The sequence below is a fragment of the Gambusia affinis genome, linkage group LG11 (assembly GCF_019740435.1).
Source record: "Gambusia affinis linkage group LG11, SWU_Gaff_1.0, whole genome shotgun sequence".
Classification (NCBI taxonomy): Eukaryota; Metazoa; Chordata; class Actinopteri; order Cyprinodontiformes; family Poeciliidae; genus Gambusia; species Gambusia affinis.
In genome coordinates this window covers 12,781,761-12,799,561 of record NC_057878.1, presented here as the reverse complement: position 1 = coordinate 12,799,561, position 17,801 = coordinate 12,781,761, and the positions used below count along the sequence as shown (strand labels likewise).

The 17,801-nt window shown below is 37.1% G+C and overlaps 2 protein-coding genes across 3 annotated transcripts; one reads left to right on the top strand and one right to left on the bottom strand.

Moving 5' to 3' along the window:
• The first annotated feature begins 641 nt into the window (after nucleotides 1-641).
• Nucleotides 642-6,311, top strand: si:ch73-390b10.2 (Golgi pH regulator). The gene is made up of 14 exons (XM_044130964.1): nucleotides 642-877; nucleotides 1,267-1,326; nucleotides 1,508-1,611; nucleotides 1,703-1,809; nucleotides 1,908-2,009; nucleotides 2,902-3,022; nucleotides 3,107-3,187; nucleotides 3,278-3,387; nucleotides 3,488-3,576; nucleotides 4,391-4,483; nucleotides 4,631-4,726; nucleotides 5,128-5,217; nucleotides 5,448-5,513; nucleotides 5,602-6,311. The coding sequence occupies exons 1-14, from the start codon at nucleotides 836-838 to the stop codon at nucleotides 5,806-5,808; spliced, it is 1,368 nt and encodes a 455-aa protein (XP_043986899.1). The 5' UTR covers nucleotides 642-835; the 3' UTR covers nucleotides 5,809-6,311.
• On the bottom strand, nucleotides 6,238-15,995 carry pdzk1 (PDZ domain containing 1). 2 transcript variants are annotated; one of them, XM_044130962.1, is made up of 9 exons: nucleotides 15,955-15,995; nucleotides 12,898-13,144; nucleotides 11,115-11,326; nucleotides 10,806-11,019; nucleotides 9,091-9,423; nucleotides 8,813-9,009; nucleotides 8,502-8,726; nucleotides 8,097-8,426; nucleotides 6,238-7,072 (listed from the first exon to the last, which is right to left on the bottom strand). In XM_044130962.1, exons 3-9 carry the CDS (start codon nucleotides 11,319-11,321, stop codon nucleotides 7,019-7,021), a joined length of 1,560 nt encoding a protein of 519 aa, XP_043986897.1. In that variant the 5' UTR covers nucleotides 11,322-11,326; nucleotides 12,898-13,144; nucleotides 15,955-15,995; the 3' UTR covers nucleotides 6,238-7,018. The 2 variants fall into 2 exon arrangements, with proteins under 2 accessions (XP_043986897.1, XP_043986898.1); XM_044130963.1 differs by lacking the exon at nucleotides 15,955-15,995 and having other exon boundaries at nucleotides 12,898-13,180.
• Nucleotides 15,996-17,801: the final 1,806 nt, after the last annotated feature.

The following is a 17,801-nucleotide window of genomic DNA, read 5'->3' as shown; positions in this document are numbered from 1 at the left end:
CTATTCAGCTTATTTTATTTTTTAGCTTTGTGTTGTAATTTAAAAACACACAAATAAACAAAGGGAATTGATTTTTTTCTCTTTTTTAATTTGGAGAGAAAAGGTTAAAACAATAAATAAAAATCTTTTGCTGTTGCTTTCGCCATATTGTGAGTGGCAACCTTTTGAAAATCAACGATCATAGATTATGTTTTTAAGACTGAAGGAACATTGTTTGCATTCAGATAATTTTAATAATAGTTTCATATATATACATGTTCGTGTCAGTTTTGAATATGTTGATATTTTAGGCAAAAATTAATCTACAAATCAGAATAAGAGAACAACCAATATTAAACGGATGTGCGTAAAATAGTTCTAAACTAAGCATAAAAATAAAATGTCTAAAATAAATGATTAATTTAAAACCTATGCATAGATAAATATATCTGGGAAACAATTGCACTCACAATATGGCAGCAATATTAACTTACGATCTATATTAATAAGACGTCTATTCTTCTATGACGTGCTGTTTTAAAATTACAAATGATAATAAGTGATTATAATAGTCTATTTTATTATTTTCTGTTTTGTTATCTTGACTTAAGTATTTTAACCTTTTTACTTGTTTTCCGTACTTTGAATAGCGAATGACGTAGTATCCCTGCGACGGAAGTATGTTGGTTACGACTTGACAGCTAAACAAGTGTCAAAATGTTAGACACATAACACACGGTTCACTTTAAAGAAATACGGTGTTTTTATCCTCGGGGTTAAAATGAACTAATCTTGGCCTGCACTTTGCAGCACTGGGATTTTTCGAAGTGTTTGAGGTTGTTTAACTCACATCATCATGTCGTTTCTGGTGGACTCAGTCATCATGTTCACCTCTCAGGTAATCGGTTGGAAGAAGTATACTTTTCTGTAGTTAACTTAGATTTTTAGGACCAGTTCTTCTAAGATATTTCAAGGTGAAATATGCTCGGTGTTACCCACATTATTTATATGGTTTCTCACAAGTAAAATGTTATATTGTACGTATTAAAAATGTTTTTGCTAGCTCAATTATAAACATATTATGATATTATGGTTGTACATATTCATCAACTTGCGATATATCAATCATTAAGAAATGAGACCGTATTGAATTAATGTGAAGTAGAAAAATTAATCTTGATTGGGTTTGAAACTGACGTCCATAAGATCTTTCAAACTACTTCATATATAAAGTTATTATGTGTCTTTGTACTTCTCATCAAATATTTTTTTGCATATTTTGCTCAGGTGCTGTTTTTTGGGTTTGGTTGGTTGTTCTTTATGCGGCAGCTGTTCAAAGATTATGAGGTAAGGGTTGTTCCATTTGCAGCATTAGTAGTTTATGTCTCTAAAATACAACTAGTATTTTCTTAAGACATAACATATGGATTCTAATAAAAAGAAACACAACATATACAGATTTCAGAGGTTTGTCTTCTTTAGCAGACTTGTAAATGTTTTACAGTCAAACTGTGTTTTTTATTTTCAGGTGCGACAGTATGTTGTCCAGGTTGTTTTTTCTGTCACCTTTGCATTTTCCTGTACAATGTTTGAGCTTATCATTTTTGAGATTCTTGGGGCCTTAAGCAGCACGTAAGTGACATTTGCTTTTGGGGAAAAGGCCTGTTCACATATATATTTGTTAAAACAAATACAATTTGTTAATCATCACGTTTTGTCCCAGTTCCAGGTATTTCCACTGGAAGTTGAATCTGTATGTGATTCTGCTGGTTCTAATCTTTGTGGTGCCTTTTTATATCGGTTACTTTGTTGTCAGCAACATACGACTATGTAAGTTCAAGAAATGAAAAAAACAACAACAAACTTTTAGGACCAAACATTTGGAGGTGCTGTTCTCATGGTGAACTATTTACTTGTTGTCTTATCAGTGCAGAGGCAAAGACTCCTTTTTGCCTGTATGGTTTGGTTTACCTTCATGTATTTCTTCTGGAAGTTAGGAGATCCATTCCCAATCTTGAGTCCAAAACATGGTGAGTAAACGAGGCTTCATCAAAATGTTGCATTTCATGCCGTGTATTCACATCCTTTTAGGATTTTTCACATTTTCCAAGGAACTTCAGTGGAGTTTATGTCATAAACAAACAGAGAAGTGCATACATGAGATATGGAAGGGAAAGAAAACAGTTTTTATTTTATTTTTTTCTGAAATAATTTTTTTCTGAAATCTGGTATAAATACGGCTTTTATATGAAGGCATTGAAGGCTTGGTAGAGAACTTTTCTGAACAAACAGCATCTTTCTAGCAGTGTGTCAAGAAGAAAGCCGGTGAATGTCCTGGAGTTTGTAATGTAGTGAACAGAAAGTGTACTGCTCTTATAGGACCTACATTTACATTTTTTGCCTAGATTCACTATGCAGGTTCATCTTGCAAGAGAACAGCTGCTCTATCTATAAAGCCAAAGAAACAGAATAGATTAAATTAAAACAGTTGAATACCTGAAAAATTATGTTCATAAATACTTCATCCAATCTGACTGCTAGTAGAGGATTTTCAAAAATGAATTTGGGGAAAAATTTCAGTCAAAACTGGCAGAAGTACCACAGAAGACTTGCATCTTTTGCAGGGAGATATGTTTCTACAATCCACAGATTGTACTTCATACATTTCAAATATTTGTTTTGGAAAAAGACAATACAAAAAGAAAACTATTGTAAAACCATGGATTGTTTTCCTCCCATTTCACAGCTATGTGATACTTGTGTTGGTCTATCACATACAATCTTATTATAATACATTGAGGTTTGGAATTGTAATGTGGCAAAATGTGAAAGAGGCAATTTGCAAGGTTCAGCACCATCATTCATCTGTGAAGTTTATGAGGTTTTTATTGTTTAATGTCTCTTTCTGATGGATTTTTGCAGGGATTCTGTCCATTGAGCAGCTCATCAGTCGTGTCGGTGTGATCGGAGTCACTCTTATGGCTCTCCTCTCAGGGTTTGGTGCTGTCAACTGTCCATACACATATATGTCCTATTTCCTCAGGTTAGGCTCATGGGCTGTTTCTTTGCAGTATTCAAGCAGAAGGTGGCAGTGTGTCTTCACCGTTAGTTTTTGTTGTTTTCACAGAAATGTAACAGATAGTGACATTCTTGCTCTGGAGAGGCGGCTACTCCAAACCATGGATATGATTGTCAGCAAAAAGAAACGGTGGGATTAATGATTTCCCCCACCTCTTAATCTTCAAACCATTTTTTTTTCTCCAAAAAGTAAAATTAACGGTTTCTTTTGTCTCTCAAGAATCGCCATGACGAGGAGGCAGATGTACCAACGAGGGGAGGACCAAAACAAACAGACTGGTTTCTGGGGCATGATCAAGAGTGTCACCTCTACACAAACAGGCAGTGAAAGTATCCTTCATGCTTGGATGCCAGCATCTCTATATTTTAGATTCCTGTTAACTGTCCAGAAAAATATTAGCTGCTGTGATCCCTGACTTCCTCGCTGTAGATTTGTCTTTGATCCAGCAGGAAGTTGATGCTTTGGAGGAGTTGAGTCGACAACTCTTCCTGGAGACGGTGGATCTGCAAGCCACCAAGGTAAACAAGTGTGTGCCAGAGTATTATCTATACAGCTTGTACTAGAAACAAATAGGACTAAACAATCCATGGGTTGAACATTTTTAAAATAATTTGAACCTAGTATATTGATTGGATAGGAGTCTGGGATTTGCTGAACATGCAGATTATCTTGCCTAAGTAATTCATGATGTCTTGCTGTCCTGCTCTTATATAATCTTTTGAAATCAGGCAAGGGCGTATACACCACTGTATATTTTTCATTTAGCTCAATCATCAGTACAGCTCCACTTATTCTCCAATGGAAAATGAATTAGGTATGTTAATGGAAAAAGTGCCTCCAATGACTATGCTTTTAACTGAGGCCAACCAACCTTTAAAGCACTTAAGGGCTGGTTTTCCTCTTCAGTATCATGTTTGTTTACACATGTTCAAATACAGCGTTAACTGTGGCTACACACATAGCAGTCACCAGGCCCTCACCAAATATAGCACCGTTTTATGACATAAGGGTGAGCTGTGCTCTGTTCAGGTTTGTCATGTCGTCAACGTTTTGACTGTTTTCACTTACAACACTGCTGTAATTAACACGTTTTAAAGGTGATGTAATTTTTTTTTTTGGCACCTGTTGTCACAAAAAATAAATTTCATTCCATGTATTTTACTTACCACATAAAGGTATGATTATTTTTGGTGGAAACCAGCAGAATCTCACCTGGAGTAAACATTTTAACATGCATGAACATCAGATTATTTACTTGTACATTTATTTATAACTAGTTGACCTATTTTAATCATGCGGTGAGTGATTTGTCTTTTTTTTTTTTTCCTTTAGGAACGAATTGAGTACTCAAAGACCTTCCAGGGGAAATACTTCAACTTCCTTGGTTACTTTTTTTCCATCTATTGTGTTTGGAAAATCTTCATGGTAGGAACACTGCATTCATATTTTATATCTCACATAAACATTCACGTCACTTACTGCTGGTTATATATGTTTACTGTTGGTTGATATGTTCACTTTAAAAGGTGTGTTGTCACTGATTTTACTTTTAAACCTTTCTTTCATTTACAGGCAACGATAAACATAGTGTTTGATCGAGTTGGAAAGACGGATCCGGTGACGAGGGGTATCGAAATAACAGTTAACTACTTGGGCATCCAGTTTGATGTAAGAAACACACTTCTGTATGAATTCATTATTTCTGAGAGCTTTTTTGTTACTTTCAAAGTCACTACATGAATTTATTCCATCTCTCTCTGCAACCACTGCTTCTTTAATCTTGACATCACAAATTTAAGCTTACAAATACCTGTAATCATTTACTTTTTGTTTATGAAATTTGTTTACATCTACAAGTAATCCCCCAAGCTCATCTGGAATAACCACTTGTAAAGAAAATCCTCTGCCGTGTTCTCTCTGCAGTTAATCATGTGCTATTCATGTCCAGTGTGTTCACATAAAAGCAGTTGTTAAACATAGTCCAAGAGGTTCACGTTCAAAGGGGGCAATCGAAAACTCCAAAGGGTTTGGCTTTCATTCTATGTTTTCTCTTCTTTTCTGTGTTCCAGGTGAAATTTTGGTCCCAGCATATTTCTTTCATCCTGGTTGGAATAATAATTGTCACTTCCATACGAGGTTTGCTGATCACACTTACAAAGGTAATGATGGCCTATTAGTTAAAATGTGCACACTTAAATTCAGATTAAAACCTCTAACCTGCAGTTTATCAAGGTTTAACATGTGGCAAAGATTATACAATTATACCTAAGGCCTAATATACCTAATATTTTTCAACTCAAGTATTTAACACATATGGACAGTTTCTTTCTCGAAAAGTATTTTGTTCAGTTTCCATCTTCTGAATATTGTCACCTTCATCTTATTGCAGTTCTTCTACGCAATATCAAGCAGCAAATCTTCCAATGTCATCGTGCTTGTCCTCGCTCAGATCATGGTAAGTGTGCGTTCCTGCATAGTCGCGTACTTCCTGCAGCCTTGAGTAAAGTTTGAATCCATTCCTTATTTTTATCTCAATCTGTCAGGGGATGTATTTTGTTTCATCTGTGCTGCTGATGCGCATGAGCATGCCACTGGAGTACCGCTCCATCGTGACAGAGGTTCTGGGAGAACTCCAGTTCAACTTCTACCACCGCTGGTTTGATGTCATCTTCTTGGTCAGCGCTCTGTCCAGCATCCTATTCCTTTACCTCGCCCACAAGCAGGCACCAGAAAAACACATGGCCCTCTGAACACCTGTGGTGTGTTTAGCCTTCTCTGATGCGTGGGATAAATTTTATTCTGCAGTTTTGAGAAGTACAGAAATCATTTTTGAGGCATTTACTCCTGAATCAGGAAAAAAAAACAAAAAACAAACATTTCTTAGGGTGACCATTGGAGCGCATGCTGAAGGAACTTTGCAACTGGACTCTCATGAAAACATAGTATTTACAGAAAATCATTCAAATGAAACAAATAGGGTTCTTACCTTGGTGTTAATTTTCTATACTTTTGGTTTATTTTTTTTATCTTTATGTTTTAACACACTGGTTGAAACAACACACATTTCTTGTTTCACTGCAGGTTTTCCCACTGTGATTTTTTTGTTTTAATGTTCAGATATGTTATTCAATTTTGGAAGAAAGCAGGCACTCAAAAAGTCAGCCTTAACTCGGATGGAATGTGTTGATTTTTTTATTTTATGTAAGAAATGTGAACTTTTATGTCAAACATTAAATAAAGGCAAGAAAATACATGTTTACTGCATATGTAGCTGATTTTAAATTATGTTGACAACGCTTATCTCAGGTTTGTAAAAGAGACTACATATCAATACAAGTTTTGATCAAAACAATACAGCACCCTCAAGATTTAATGGCATTTCTGGTAAAAATGTGTAAAATTTGTTAAAGTGTTATCTTAATTGAGTAGATAATTCCAAACCTAAAGCTTTGCTTTGGTTCTCTTATCCTAATCTTTATGGAGACTCTTTTTTTTTTTTTTTACTTTCTTTATGGTCCTTCTTTCTGGGTGTAATGGTAAAAGAACATTTGGTTTCTTCAAGCTTTGTTTGTCACAGCTTCATCTATTTTAAGCTTTGACTGTAGACGTGGACTCGTTTAGGTTAGTAGCCATCTTCTTGCAGCCATTGTCTGTGTTATGAGAATGAATATAGTACACGTATGCAAGTTAAAGTTGTATTTATTCTTTTGGTTAAGGGACTGACGTTTTTCTTGAAGGCACCAAAGGTTTTTCCGATGTAAGATCCAGGAACAGCTGTTCTGCTATGAATCAGTTTTTGTGGGTAATTTTTCAGTCCCAGTGCTGTAATTATTATTATTTTTTAGTTGTTGTTGTCATCTCTCTTACTGGTTTTCACTGGAATGTGTGAAGCTCAGAGAGCTTTAAACAGAAACTTTTCAGATTCGGCCATATCTAGCATTTGTTCCTGTGGGCATCCTTTCAGAGCCTCTCATCGATGCCGTCTTCAGACGAGGACGATGACACAGAGGGCGTCTAAAAGTAAGAAAAGAATGTAAGACAACATTTTTGTTTATCATATTTCATCTGAACCAGAATGAAAGCTATAAGTAGGTAATTGGATTGAAAAAAACTTGAAATGGTTTTCTCTATCAACTGAAACATTTCTTAGTTGTAGCTTTATTCAGATACATTGTTACAGAGCAGGTTTTTTTTGTATTGCATCATTAAATACTTTCAATATACCGACAGCTTTCATTGCCATTCTTACACCAGCCAAATAATGTGACCCAAATTGTGCAGTCTTTTAGTGTTATTTAATGACGTTGACATGCATCTTTCGGCGAAGGGTAATTTCTACATTTATTGCAATACATCCAGTACTGTGCTCAAAGCTGTTCATAGCCCTCTTGCCACATTATAACCATAAACGTCAATGTCTTATATTTGGATTGTCAATGAGGAACCAACACAAAGTAACAGTTTGTGTTGGTTCCTCAGTTATAAAACAGAAGACAAATTATACAGAATTTTAGAGGTTAGTGCAAGAATTTTTTCACGCCCCTTCACTTTGATACCTTTAAATAACATGAATAAATAAATAAATTCAGCTCACTGTTCTTTTACTTCAGACATTTTCTACTTTGTGTCAGTGTGTTGCATTCAGTCGCGATGAAGTACATTGAAATGTGTGGTTGTAACAACAAAATGTGAAAAGTTCAAATGACATCAACAACTTTTCGGAGCACTTTAACCTCTTAACTTGCAGCAGAACGCCCATCTGCCGTTTTTCCATTGTATTTTCTGGGGGTGAGGGTTATTAAGCAACAAAATGTTATGTGGTGAAATAATCAGCAGTATAACTCTAATCTCGACCCTCTTGTTAATCATATATATTTACCGTGGTTTGATTTAGATCCTAATATATTTTAGAATGTCAAAGGACATATTAGTTGAAATTATACTCTAATTGTTCACAATTAGCAGTTAATCATTCATTGATTTGATACTGTGATAATCATGCTGGTTAGAAATATTAGCGGCAAATAGCACCACTCACCCTCTGTCTTTCCTGTTGAGGTGGAGTTTCAGGCCTGGCTTCCTCCTCCTGCTGCTGTTCCTTTTTCCTGTTTGGTTCTGGAGCCTCTGCAGTCTGAGTTTTCTCCTTGGATGTTTCCCCAAGGAGAAGCGGTGTGGTCTTCACACCTGTGGCTTTGAGCTGTTTGTAGACATCCTGTCTCGCCACCAGCATCTCCAGAGTGTCGCTACTTCTGCGGATTATTTCCACCACCTCAGCATGGATGCTCTGCTCCACATTCTCACCGTTCACCTCTATCACAACGTCGTCGTTCTCCAGACCAGCTCTGTCTGCTGCACCACCTTTCACCACCTGAAAAGAGGTGACTTTTACCAGGTTCTTGTGGCGTAGTCTTCCTCAGACGGTGGTTGTTCTTGTTGATCTTACCTCAGTGATGTACTGGCCAAGCACCCCTTCAATGCCATTTAGGTGGAAGCCAAAGCCGGCAGAGGTCTTCTCCATTCTGCACAGTTTGGGTCTCAGTTCCTCCATTCTGTCTCTTACAGTCATGGATGTTTTGGCAGGAGCAGGTAAGCTCAAAGCTTCAGTGTAACTGGGTGGGGAGTTAGAATCTTTCATCTCCTCCCAGAAAAGCATGGGAGACACCTTGCCCTGTGAGACATGAAACATGAATGTATTAGCATGTTGTCAACTTTGTAAGCAGAACTAGAAACACTAGAAGTGAGTCTGCGGCTCACCTGTTTGTACATTTGGTCCGTGTCTTTGTCCACCACAAGGAAGGAGCATGTGTTGTCACACAGCCTGATCCAGTCCACCACCTGTTCATGGCTGCAGTTGTCCACATCCGTTCCATTGACAGCAACAACTCTGTCCATTTCCCTCAGGCCAGCTTTTTCTGCAGGACTGCCTTTGTCTACTTCCCTTATGAAGTGTCCTGCAATAAATCATGGAGCATGTTGTTAAACCACAACCCCTTCTCTGCAGTGAAACGTACATGGTTATTTTTTGGCCTTGCCTTTTTGGCCTGGTTCCTGTCTGAGCATGAATCCATATCCATTAGACTCTTTGATCATATTGATGAAGCGCGGTTGCAGTGGGAGAAACTTTACTGTTGCCAACCATGATCCTGTCTTGTTTTTTTTGTTGCGATAGAAACGGTCCGTTTCCTTGTCAACAAGCAGGAGCATGACGCTTTTCCCTCCCAGTTTGATCTTTTCCACCACTTCGTCATGCGTGCAGTTTTCTACGTTCTCCCCGTTAACCTCCAGCAGACGATCTTCATTTCTGACTCCAGCGTTGTAGGCTGTTTTGCCTGAGTCCACCTGAGTCATGAACAATCCTGGTTCACCTGATGAAACAGACCGGATAGATTAATGCATAGATGAAATCACATGAAAAGCATTTCTTATTGCTTGAAGAAACAGCAAAGCTTCTGTTTCAGACGTAAAAAGCCATTTGGTGACATTGTAAAAGCACATCAGAAAACACAGAAGTATTTTAAATGTATTTTTTTATTATTATTATGTCTGAACAAAGTTGAAAATCAATAGAACTATACAAATTAGAAAACAACCATTCAGTAGATACTGTCACACCAAATCCAAGGTTGTTCTTCCTAGCACATGTTTTACTCATCTCTCTAGGTCAGGCAATTCAAGTTTTAATTTTTATATCTAATAATAATAAAGAAATAATCAATCTGAAACTGAAAACTAAGAGGTGTTATCGGGATTAACCTGCGAGAGTCCATTTAGCTCTGTTGCTAGGTAACATAAAGCTCCCCCAGCACTGCAGAGAAACCTCTGCAAAATCTTAAAGGACCTTGAAATACTAATTCAACGATATTCCTGTCACAAATGATGGTAAAATTCACTAGTCTTGTTATTACATTCAGTGGCTTTGTACTCATAAAGTTTATAACAAGTTCCTCTCCTTTAAGAGACCTCCAAGACTTTCCATTGTGGGAAAAATGTTTTTTCTCAGAAACTAAGAGACTATTGGCTATCATGTTACAACTCAGAATGAAGAATGTTATAGTTGATCAGATCTAGAAAATAACTGTCAGTAAAAGTAGGTTTTGGGAGACTTTTTTATGCATTTTATGTGTTACTTATTAGAAACCCTCATAAAGATGTGAAATAGCCTTAATATAAATTTACCTGCTATTGGAGAAGTAAGCAGAATATTTTAGAACATACAACCTTAATTAAACAATATTAATTATACAGCATTAAATCATTTTATTTAAAGTTTCCTGGTGTCTCTGAGAGTTACCTTGAATAACTTCCTAGGGGTTTTGGATAAGAAACTGGTTGCTATGGAAACCTGGTCATCTTTTTGTTGCTGTTCCCTACCTTCTTAGCTGTGAAATGTGTGTGATGAACTTGGATTTTCACCCTGGCTAAAATGGTTTTGTTGTCACATTACATCTAATTATGGATTACTAATTTAAAGTTATAGAAACTAAGGTCAACTCAGAAAGTGTAAATAAAGACAAAAAAAAAAATGCTTCAGTGAGATTTAATTTCTATGAATTGTTAGTGGCATAAATGTGTGTGGCACAGCTGATTTTGAAAGAAATACAAAAACCTTCACATGTATTCAAATTAAATGCTGGATTTTTTTCTTCTAAATGTTCAATCTATAAAACTATACTGTAGCAGGGAATAGTAATATCATATTATGAGGATTTTCACACCGTATAACCTTTGGTGCACTTCCACATCTTACCTCTTACTGAGCGAAGAGAAAACCCAAATCCCATGGTAGACTTGACCAAGTAGCACAGTTTGAGTTTTGGAGGCTCTTTGGTCGCTCCATTGGCCACTGGTGTGAGTTGGGGATCAGAAAGGTTCACCCCCAAAGATTTTGCTTGCTTGTAAGATGATTCATCCAGGATGTGGAATGTGACGGATGCCCCGCCATTCCTCACCAGCTCCACCACCCGTAAAAAGGAAAACGGAGAAAAAAAACAGAAAATGAGTTGGACTCATTATCGATTTGATTAATGCACTGCAGTGCCTCTCAAGGCCTGCTCACCTCTGAGTGGGACAGCCCATCAACAAATGTTCCATTGACCCGAAGGATGCGGTCTCCGTCTTTCATGCCAGCCAGTTCAGCTGGGCCTCCCATTTCCAGGCAGCGGATCAAATGACCTTCCTCATTTTGCTCCACTCTCAGATAGAAGCCAAATGTTTGACCCGTAGTCTTGGTCAGAGAAATCACCCTCGGCTTATAGGTGGTCATGTCTCCTAATGGAGTAAAGGAATTACAATATAATTATTATTCTTATCTAATAGCTCTTATGTAGAGATAATCTAAATCTTGCATTGCATTACATTGTGATGACACTTGACATGTATTATTAGCAGGATAAAGAAACTGAACTCACAGCTTAGAAATGTTCGTCAGGATTATGGAAAATTTCCAATTTTCCTTTTGAGCATCAAAACAACACAGGCAGTTCTTCTTTTTCTTTTTACAAAAATATAAATAGCTGATTAGCATTAGAAACATTGGAAACATGAAAAAATTAATTGAACAACATAAAATATTGCAAAACACAATATGCTGAGAAGATAGAAGAAGTGATTTGTCCAAATGACAATTTGTATCTTTCCTTTTGTGCATTTACCAAGATTATGGAAGTATTCCTGTGAAGATTTTTTGTGGTTGTTTTTCTTTCTCTCTTTCTTTTTGAAGAAATATACTAAATTAGATGAAATATTGGAAACAATGAAAAAGTCACACAAACTTTTGCAAAACACAATATACTCCGGAGATAACACAAGTAGTTTGCCCAAATGAAACAGGTGCATATAATGAGATTGATATGACAAAAAGTGCAAAAAAACCCCAAAAAACTTCTGAAATAGCGTTACATTTAAGGAGTACCAGCAGTACAATTTAAAATCCTTCCCTCCCCTCTTCTCGTAACCTGTGTTACACATTGTGCATAAACCTATTAATATACCACATGGAAATAATAAAAAAAAAAAACATAGAAGTGCTGATGACTTCAGATGAGAAGTTAATCTTCCATTATCGTTTAGCAGAGCTGGGTAACTATTAACAAATGACACAGCTGACGGGAGGTCATAAAAAAACCACATGGACTTTGAATGCACAATAAGGATCGTCCCTTTAATTCTTTCGATCGCTTGTTATTAAAGCTGGGCCATAAAGGGATGTGTACTTTTGTTGACTCATCTGACATGTGAAACACACAGACTTCAGAGGAAAAATACAAATAGATGTGAGGTTCTTTATTAAGAGAAGACTTCATTACTTGTACACTTTTGTCAGCAAAGCGAAAAGGATGAATCTCAATTGTTTTTCCTGCATCTAGCCTGAGTGCTTCAGATTTACAAAAATAACAAAATGAATTATGTTGATGATACATAGATTTTCTTGAACACCTACTCTCTGCCAATTAACCCCGTAAGAAGAAAATCATTCACCCTATAGTATAGAAATCTCTGTCAAATTAGTTTTTGTTTTTTTTAAACGTTTACAACTAAAATTATTTCCTTTAATTTCTTGGAAGCTCTGTGATATGTCCTCACTGTAAGAGTCTAAAAGGATTGTTAAACCACTTCATGGTTTTCAAAAATGCAGACATGTAATTAGGAGATTTGAAGCAAGCAGTAATGCTTTGTCTTCTTGTTGCTGTGTTGTTTGTTGTTCCTGATCTACTGATCTCTTAAATTTTACTCAGATTTCTGTCAATCTAAAGAGGTCCTTAAATACATTTTATGCTGCAATCCTTTTTTTTAAAAAAAGAATTAGAATTAAAATGAGAGAATATTCAAAAGTTACTCACCAGCTTGTCTCTGCTTGATGTCCAATTCCAAAGGGGGTGCTCACCTGTCACTGATTAGCTGTTATTGCATCTTAAAGCTGCTTCCCTCCCACCTCTCCATCTCTCCATGTGGACTTTGACAGGTCGAAGGTAAGACTAAAGGCTGAGTTATTTAACAGCCTTCAAATAAGGCTGTTATGGTTGTGTGTCGAGGCAATGGCAATGTGCAGCTTTTCATCTAAGAGCGAGCAGTCATCCGTTCAGTGGTCTAAGGTACACAACACTGGTGTCAATTCAGCAATTAAAGTAGCGACATTATAGTCAAAATGAAGCAGGAAGCATCCTAATAGTGTTTGTTTAAGAGTGATGAATGATTTTACTTTGTTACGTAACGTATTAGACCAGGAAGCCACATTTGTTGTGGATCTTGATGTTTTAAATCAGTGGTTCTCAAAGATTTCCTGGGCCCCCCTATGGATTACAATAAAATCCCCCCCAAAATGAAAAAAATATCAACTGGGGACACACATCGTTCAACCAGACATAAACCTATACACATATTTTGTTTTCAATCTCCACTGAAGTTTATTTCACACTTCAGGTTGCAACAAACCATCTTTACAGTGAAACACTTTTGTGTAACTGTTTTTTTTTTTTTGGTATTTTTTCATCCATACCTCTTCCCGCTGCAATGGCACTGCGCCCCACCTAGGGGGCGTGCTCCACACTTTGGGAACCACAGTTTTAAATAAACATCTGTTTTGCATTTAGGAGGATCGATCGAGCCATTTTAGATGGCAAAAGTTTACGTTTATCAGGAAAACAACAACAGAGTCATATTAATTTTTGGGGACTCCTTAATAGATTTTTTTTTTTTCCTAAAAATATATTTGTCTTTTTCTAACAGTTTAAAAAAAAATCTTCCTTCAAATCAAAAATAATAATCCAAAATCTTACAGTAACTTTGCAAAATCCTGTGTGTGTAATACAAAGCAGTGGTACAACTGTTTGATTTGTGACTGAGACATCATCAATTTTATGAAACTGTAAGTCCATTAAAAATGCACTGGTAAATATTTAAAATATTTTTAATTTTCTTTTTTTTTTTTAGAGAAGAACTGTATTTTTTCAACACATGGGCAAGTATACGTTTTACATTTATTAATGTGGTATGTTCAAATGTTTTCGCAAACACACGTGTATGAGAAGGAATGTGATGAGTTGAAGAAAAGCAGTCATTTTTATCGTTATGATTATGTTACTGCAGTAAGACGCTCCCTTTATTTTAAGGTTGTTTGTTGTGTTTTGCTTAACTTTTCCAGGAATGTCAATCATTCCTTTTCCAAGAATGATACAGAGCTATTTTAGTCATTTGAACTTTGAGAAGTTGCACAGATATTTTTGGGGCTCTTAATTTTTTATTTTTTGCAGTCTATTACCACAAGGAGCATTAATGCATGCAGAGATATTTCTAACTGTAGGTGGAAAGATGTATAAAATCCATTACCCACTGGACATCAATTTCCATTCAGCAGCCTGGAAGAACACATATCACATTACCCCCACTGTCTTTGTACACACTGCAGAAATAATGACGCAAACAAAACCATCTCACTACACATCACTTACTTGTACTTACTTCAAGTCACTACATTTAATCTCGTGTGCAAAAACAATTTAAGATATTCTAAATGTTTGTGCTTCATTGTTACAAGAAGGATCTATATGTTCAGAAAAAAGTACAATATTTTCCTACATAGGGCAGCACAAAATGCAGTTAATCATTCCATTATCTATTTGAAAAAGAAAATAGCATGATCATGATGCATTTAGGGACAAGTGTTGCAAATTACCTATGGCCACACATCAGATAATTTTTATCTGTGTTTTCTGTCTCTGTTCCTATCAAGTGAACAATAAATAAAATTCAAAGGTTCTTTCCTGCATGTTTTTAGAACTTTGCTGAATTTCTAAATTCAGAATTAACCATTTTTGATCCAGTTGGTTAGAAAACATACAAACATATATCCACCGCTAACAATTTTATAGACCTCCCACAGCTGATTGCAAGTTGTAGAGAAATCACACACTTTTCACCGCCATCAGCCAAATCTTGGCATTGTTCTGTCTGGATAAAAATTGTAAAGCTAAATTTTTGGTATTGTTGAGATGAGGATTATTCCAAATATTTAATTTTAGCTCACTTTCTTTTATTCTAAAACCAAAGTTTAAGTGTATTAGGAGTTTTAGCTCAGCTGAAACAACTAACTGATTGCGTCAAAGTTTAACTCATTTGACACAAACTTTCAACTCCTATGACATGAGATTGACACGGCTGTTCAGGAACATCCTATGAACCACCATGGCTGGAGCTTGCAGTGAAGTGAAAACTGCTGGAACATCAGTGGGACTTTCCACTAGGGGTTGAACCAATTAGTCGACTAGTCGACTCTAGGACGTCTCAGAGTTTTTACATTTCATGTCGACTAGTCGCAGTCATGTGATTGCCGGTGGTGACAGCCTGTGCTGATCTGACAGCACAGTATAGGTCACAAGACACAAGAAAAATAAGTTAATACATTAGTTTAAATGATATGTAGATGGATGCATATTTGTGGTTTTACCGTGTTTTTAAAAGGAGATGTAGTTGCAGCTAAAGTCGACTACAAAACACGAGCCGTCTAAAACTCGCCCCCTTCCCGCTAAGGATGTCACTTAGCCGGCTCGCGAGTGTCTTTGTCACAACGATCTAACTAATACATTATGATGTTATGTTGCTGATTAAATAAAGATCTGTGGTAATGACAGCTGCTGATTAAATAAAAGCCTGTAGTTGGTAATGACAGTGTATACTTGTCTGACATATAGCCGTGAGTTCGTGCTAAGAATGACACTTCGTGCTTAGAAGTGTCATCAGATCAGCTGTCAGAAGTGTATGACACTCTGACAGCAGATCTGACAGAACACTGGCTACAAAATGGCGTCTTCAAAACAGATCGAGGACAAGCCCGCATCTTGTCAAACAGGTAGAAATTCGTCAACAGTGTGGAAATATTTCACTAAAGATGACTTACTTACCGTAACATGCAAAATCTGTGTAAATGCCGTATTTTTCCGTGAAAACGGGTAATAAAGCCGTTACTCCAAAGCTTTGCGTCTTGCGTTGCCATGACGTCACAACGACTAGTCAACTCGACATCGACTCGACTTTTATCATGTTGACGTTGACTAGAAAATATCTTAAATCGTTCAATCTGCTGAGTCAGATTGAACGACTCAGCCGCCCGATGGGCTTCCTGCCGCGCATCGGGCGGAGGAGAAGCAGGTGGTTACGTTGAATTCAGCTGTAACCAAACGGGATCCGTTCATAACAAGTTTGGCTTGTGATGTTCCAAAAGCACCATGTAGTCAGTGTGATCATTTGACTCCTATAGTAACTATCCACAGATCATCAGCATCAGCCGGTGTTTAGAAAAAAAAAGTCAGACCCGACTTTGTGCAACAAACTTTTCCCCGCTGCTCACGAAGAATGATCTGTTTATTGCTCTTTTAATTCTCCATAATAGACTTAGTAAAAGCAGGAGAAAATATTTGCCGTGAAAATAGCTAATAAAGCCTCCAAGTAGTTGTGAAGGGTTTTTGCGCTTACGTCACTATGACGTCACCGCGACTAGTCGACATCGACTCGACTATTATCATGATGTAGTCGACCTTAAAAAATATGTAGTCGTTCAACCCCTACTTTCCACAAGACACAGGTTTATCGTCAAGATGAGCAAAGAGGACCATAATAGACATGGCTGCTCCTAAATCAAGACTTATGAAGTCACTTACAAACCAAGCAAACCACATAGCCATGCTAGATAAGTTTTATAGGTAGACGTCAGATTTTTCGCCACAAGGAAAAATGCATGTTTGGAACATATTTGTGCACTTGTGAAAGTTGTTCAAAATTGTAAAAGTAGCCATTATTAACACAGAAGACTATCTAATAATCATTCATCTTCACTTCAGTGCAACGGATGTTTGACTGAAACTTTTTAATGCTTAAACAGCACAAAAATACTAAACATTTCAGTATTAGTTTCAGAAGGAATAAAACATTAAGCTTCTGGAATGGCCACAACCTAAGCCCTATTAAAGATTTATGAACTAAGCTTAAAAGCTGGAATGATAGCAGGGAATCAGCTAATTTAAATATTTGTTGCTCTCAGGTAGTACAAATCTCATGAAAACAATGTTTATGAATAACAGTGGAAGCCTCAGAAGTATCAGTGTGCCTCTAGATACTATATCACCGTGTTTACGTCCATAACAAGCACTTCAGCCTGGGCTGGGCCGGTGATCTGAGCATGCCCCATTACGAGACAACAGATGACTCCCACCCAGCAGCCTTCCCCCTCTTTACCGACCTGGTACAGTGTTTTAGCAATCGATATCAGGAGTCCACGAGCCAGCAGAGGAGGAGAGGACAGATAGGAGACAGGAAGCTGTTTTAGCTCGGTTTAGTGCTGATGTATTCACTATCCATCACCTGCCATCATCAGCTTGTGTTTAATGTCTTCCCCTGACAATGAATCCCTGTATTGATGAGCCTTCCAGGGCTGCAGTTGTTCATTTGATCTGTAACAAAATGGGAGGGTGTTTACAGAAACGTGAAGAAAGTGTGGACATATTGATGTGTCAGAATATGCAGAAATGGGCTGTGAAGTACCACCCCAGCGGTGATTATATTCAACTAGTCCTCATCAATGCTGAAGCATCCATAATCAATGCTCCACGCTACGCAGCGATTACCTCTCAGAAGGAAGCACTAGTCTCTCTTCTCGTCTTGATTGGAATCCTCACAGGCTTGTTTATCTGGGGTAAGAGGCTCTGCACATGACCTGCTGCAGCCACTTAAAACTGGAGAGAGATTACAGAGG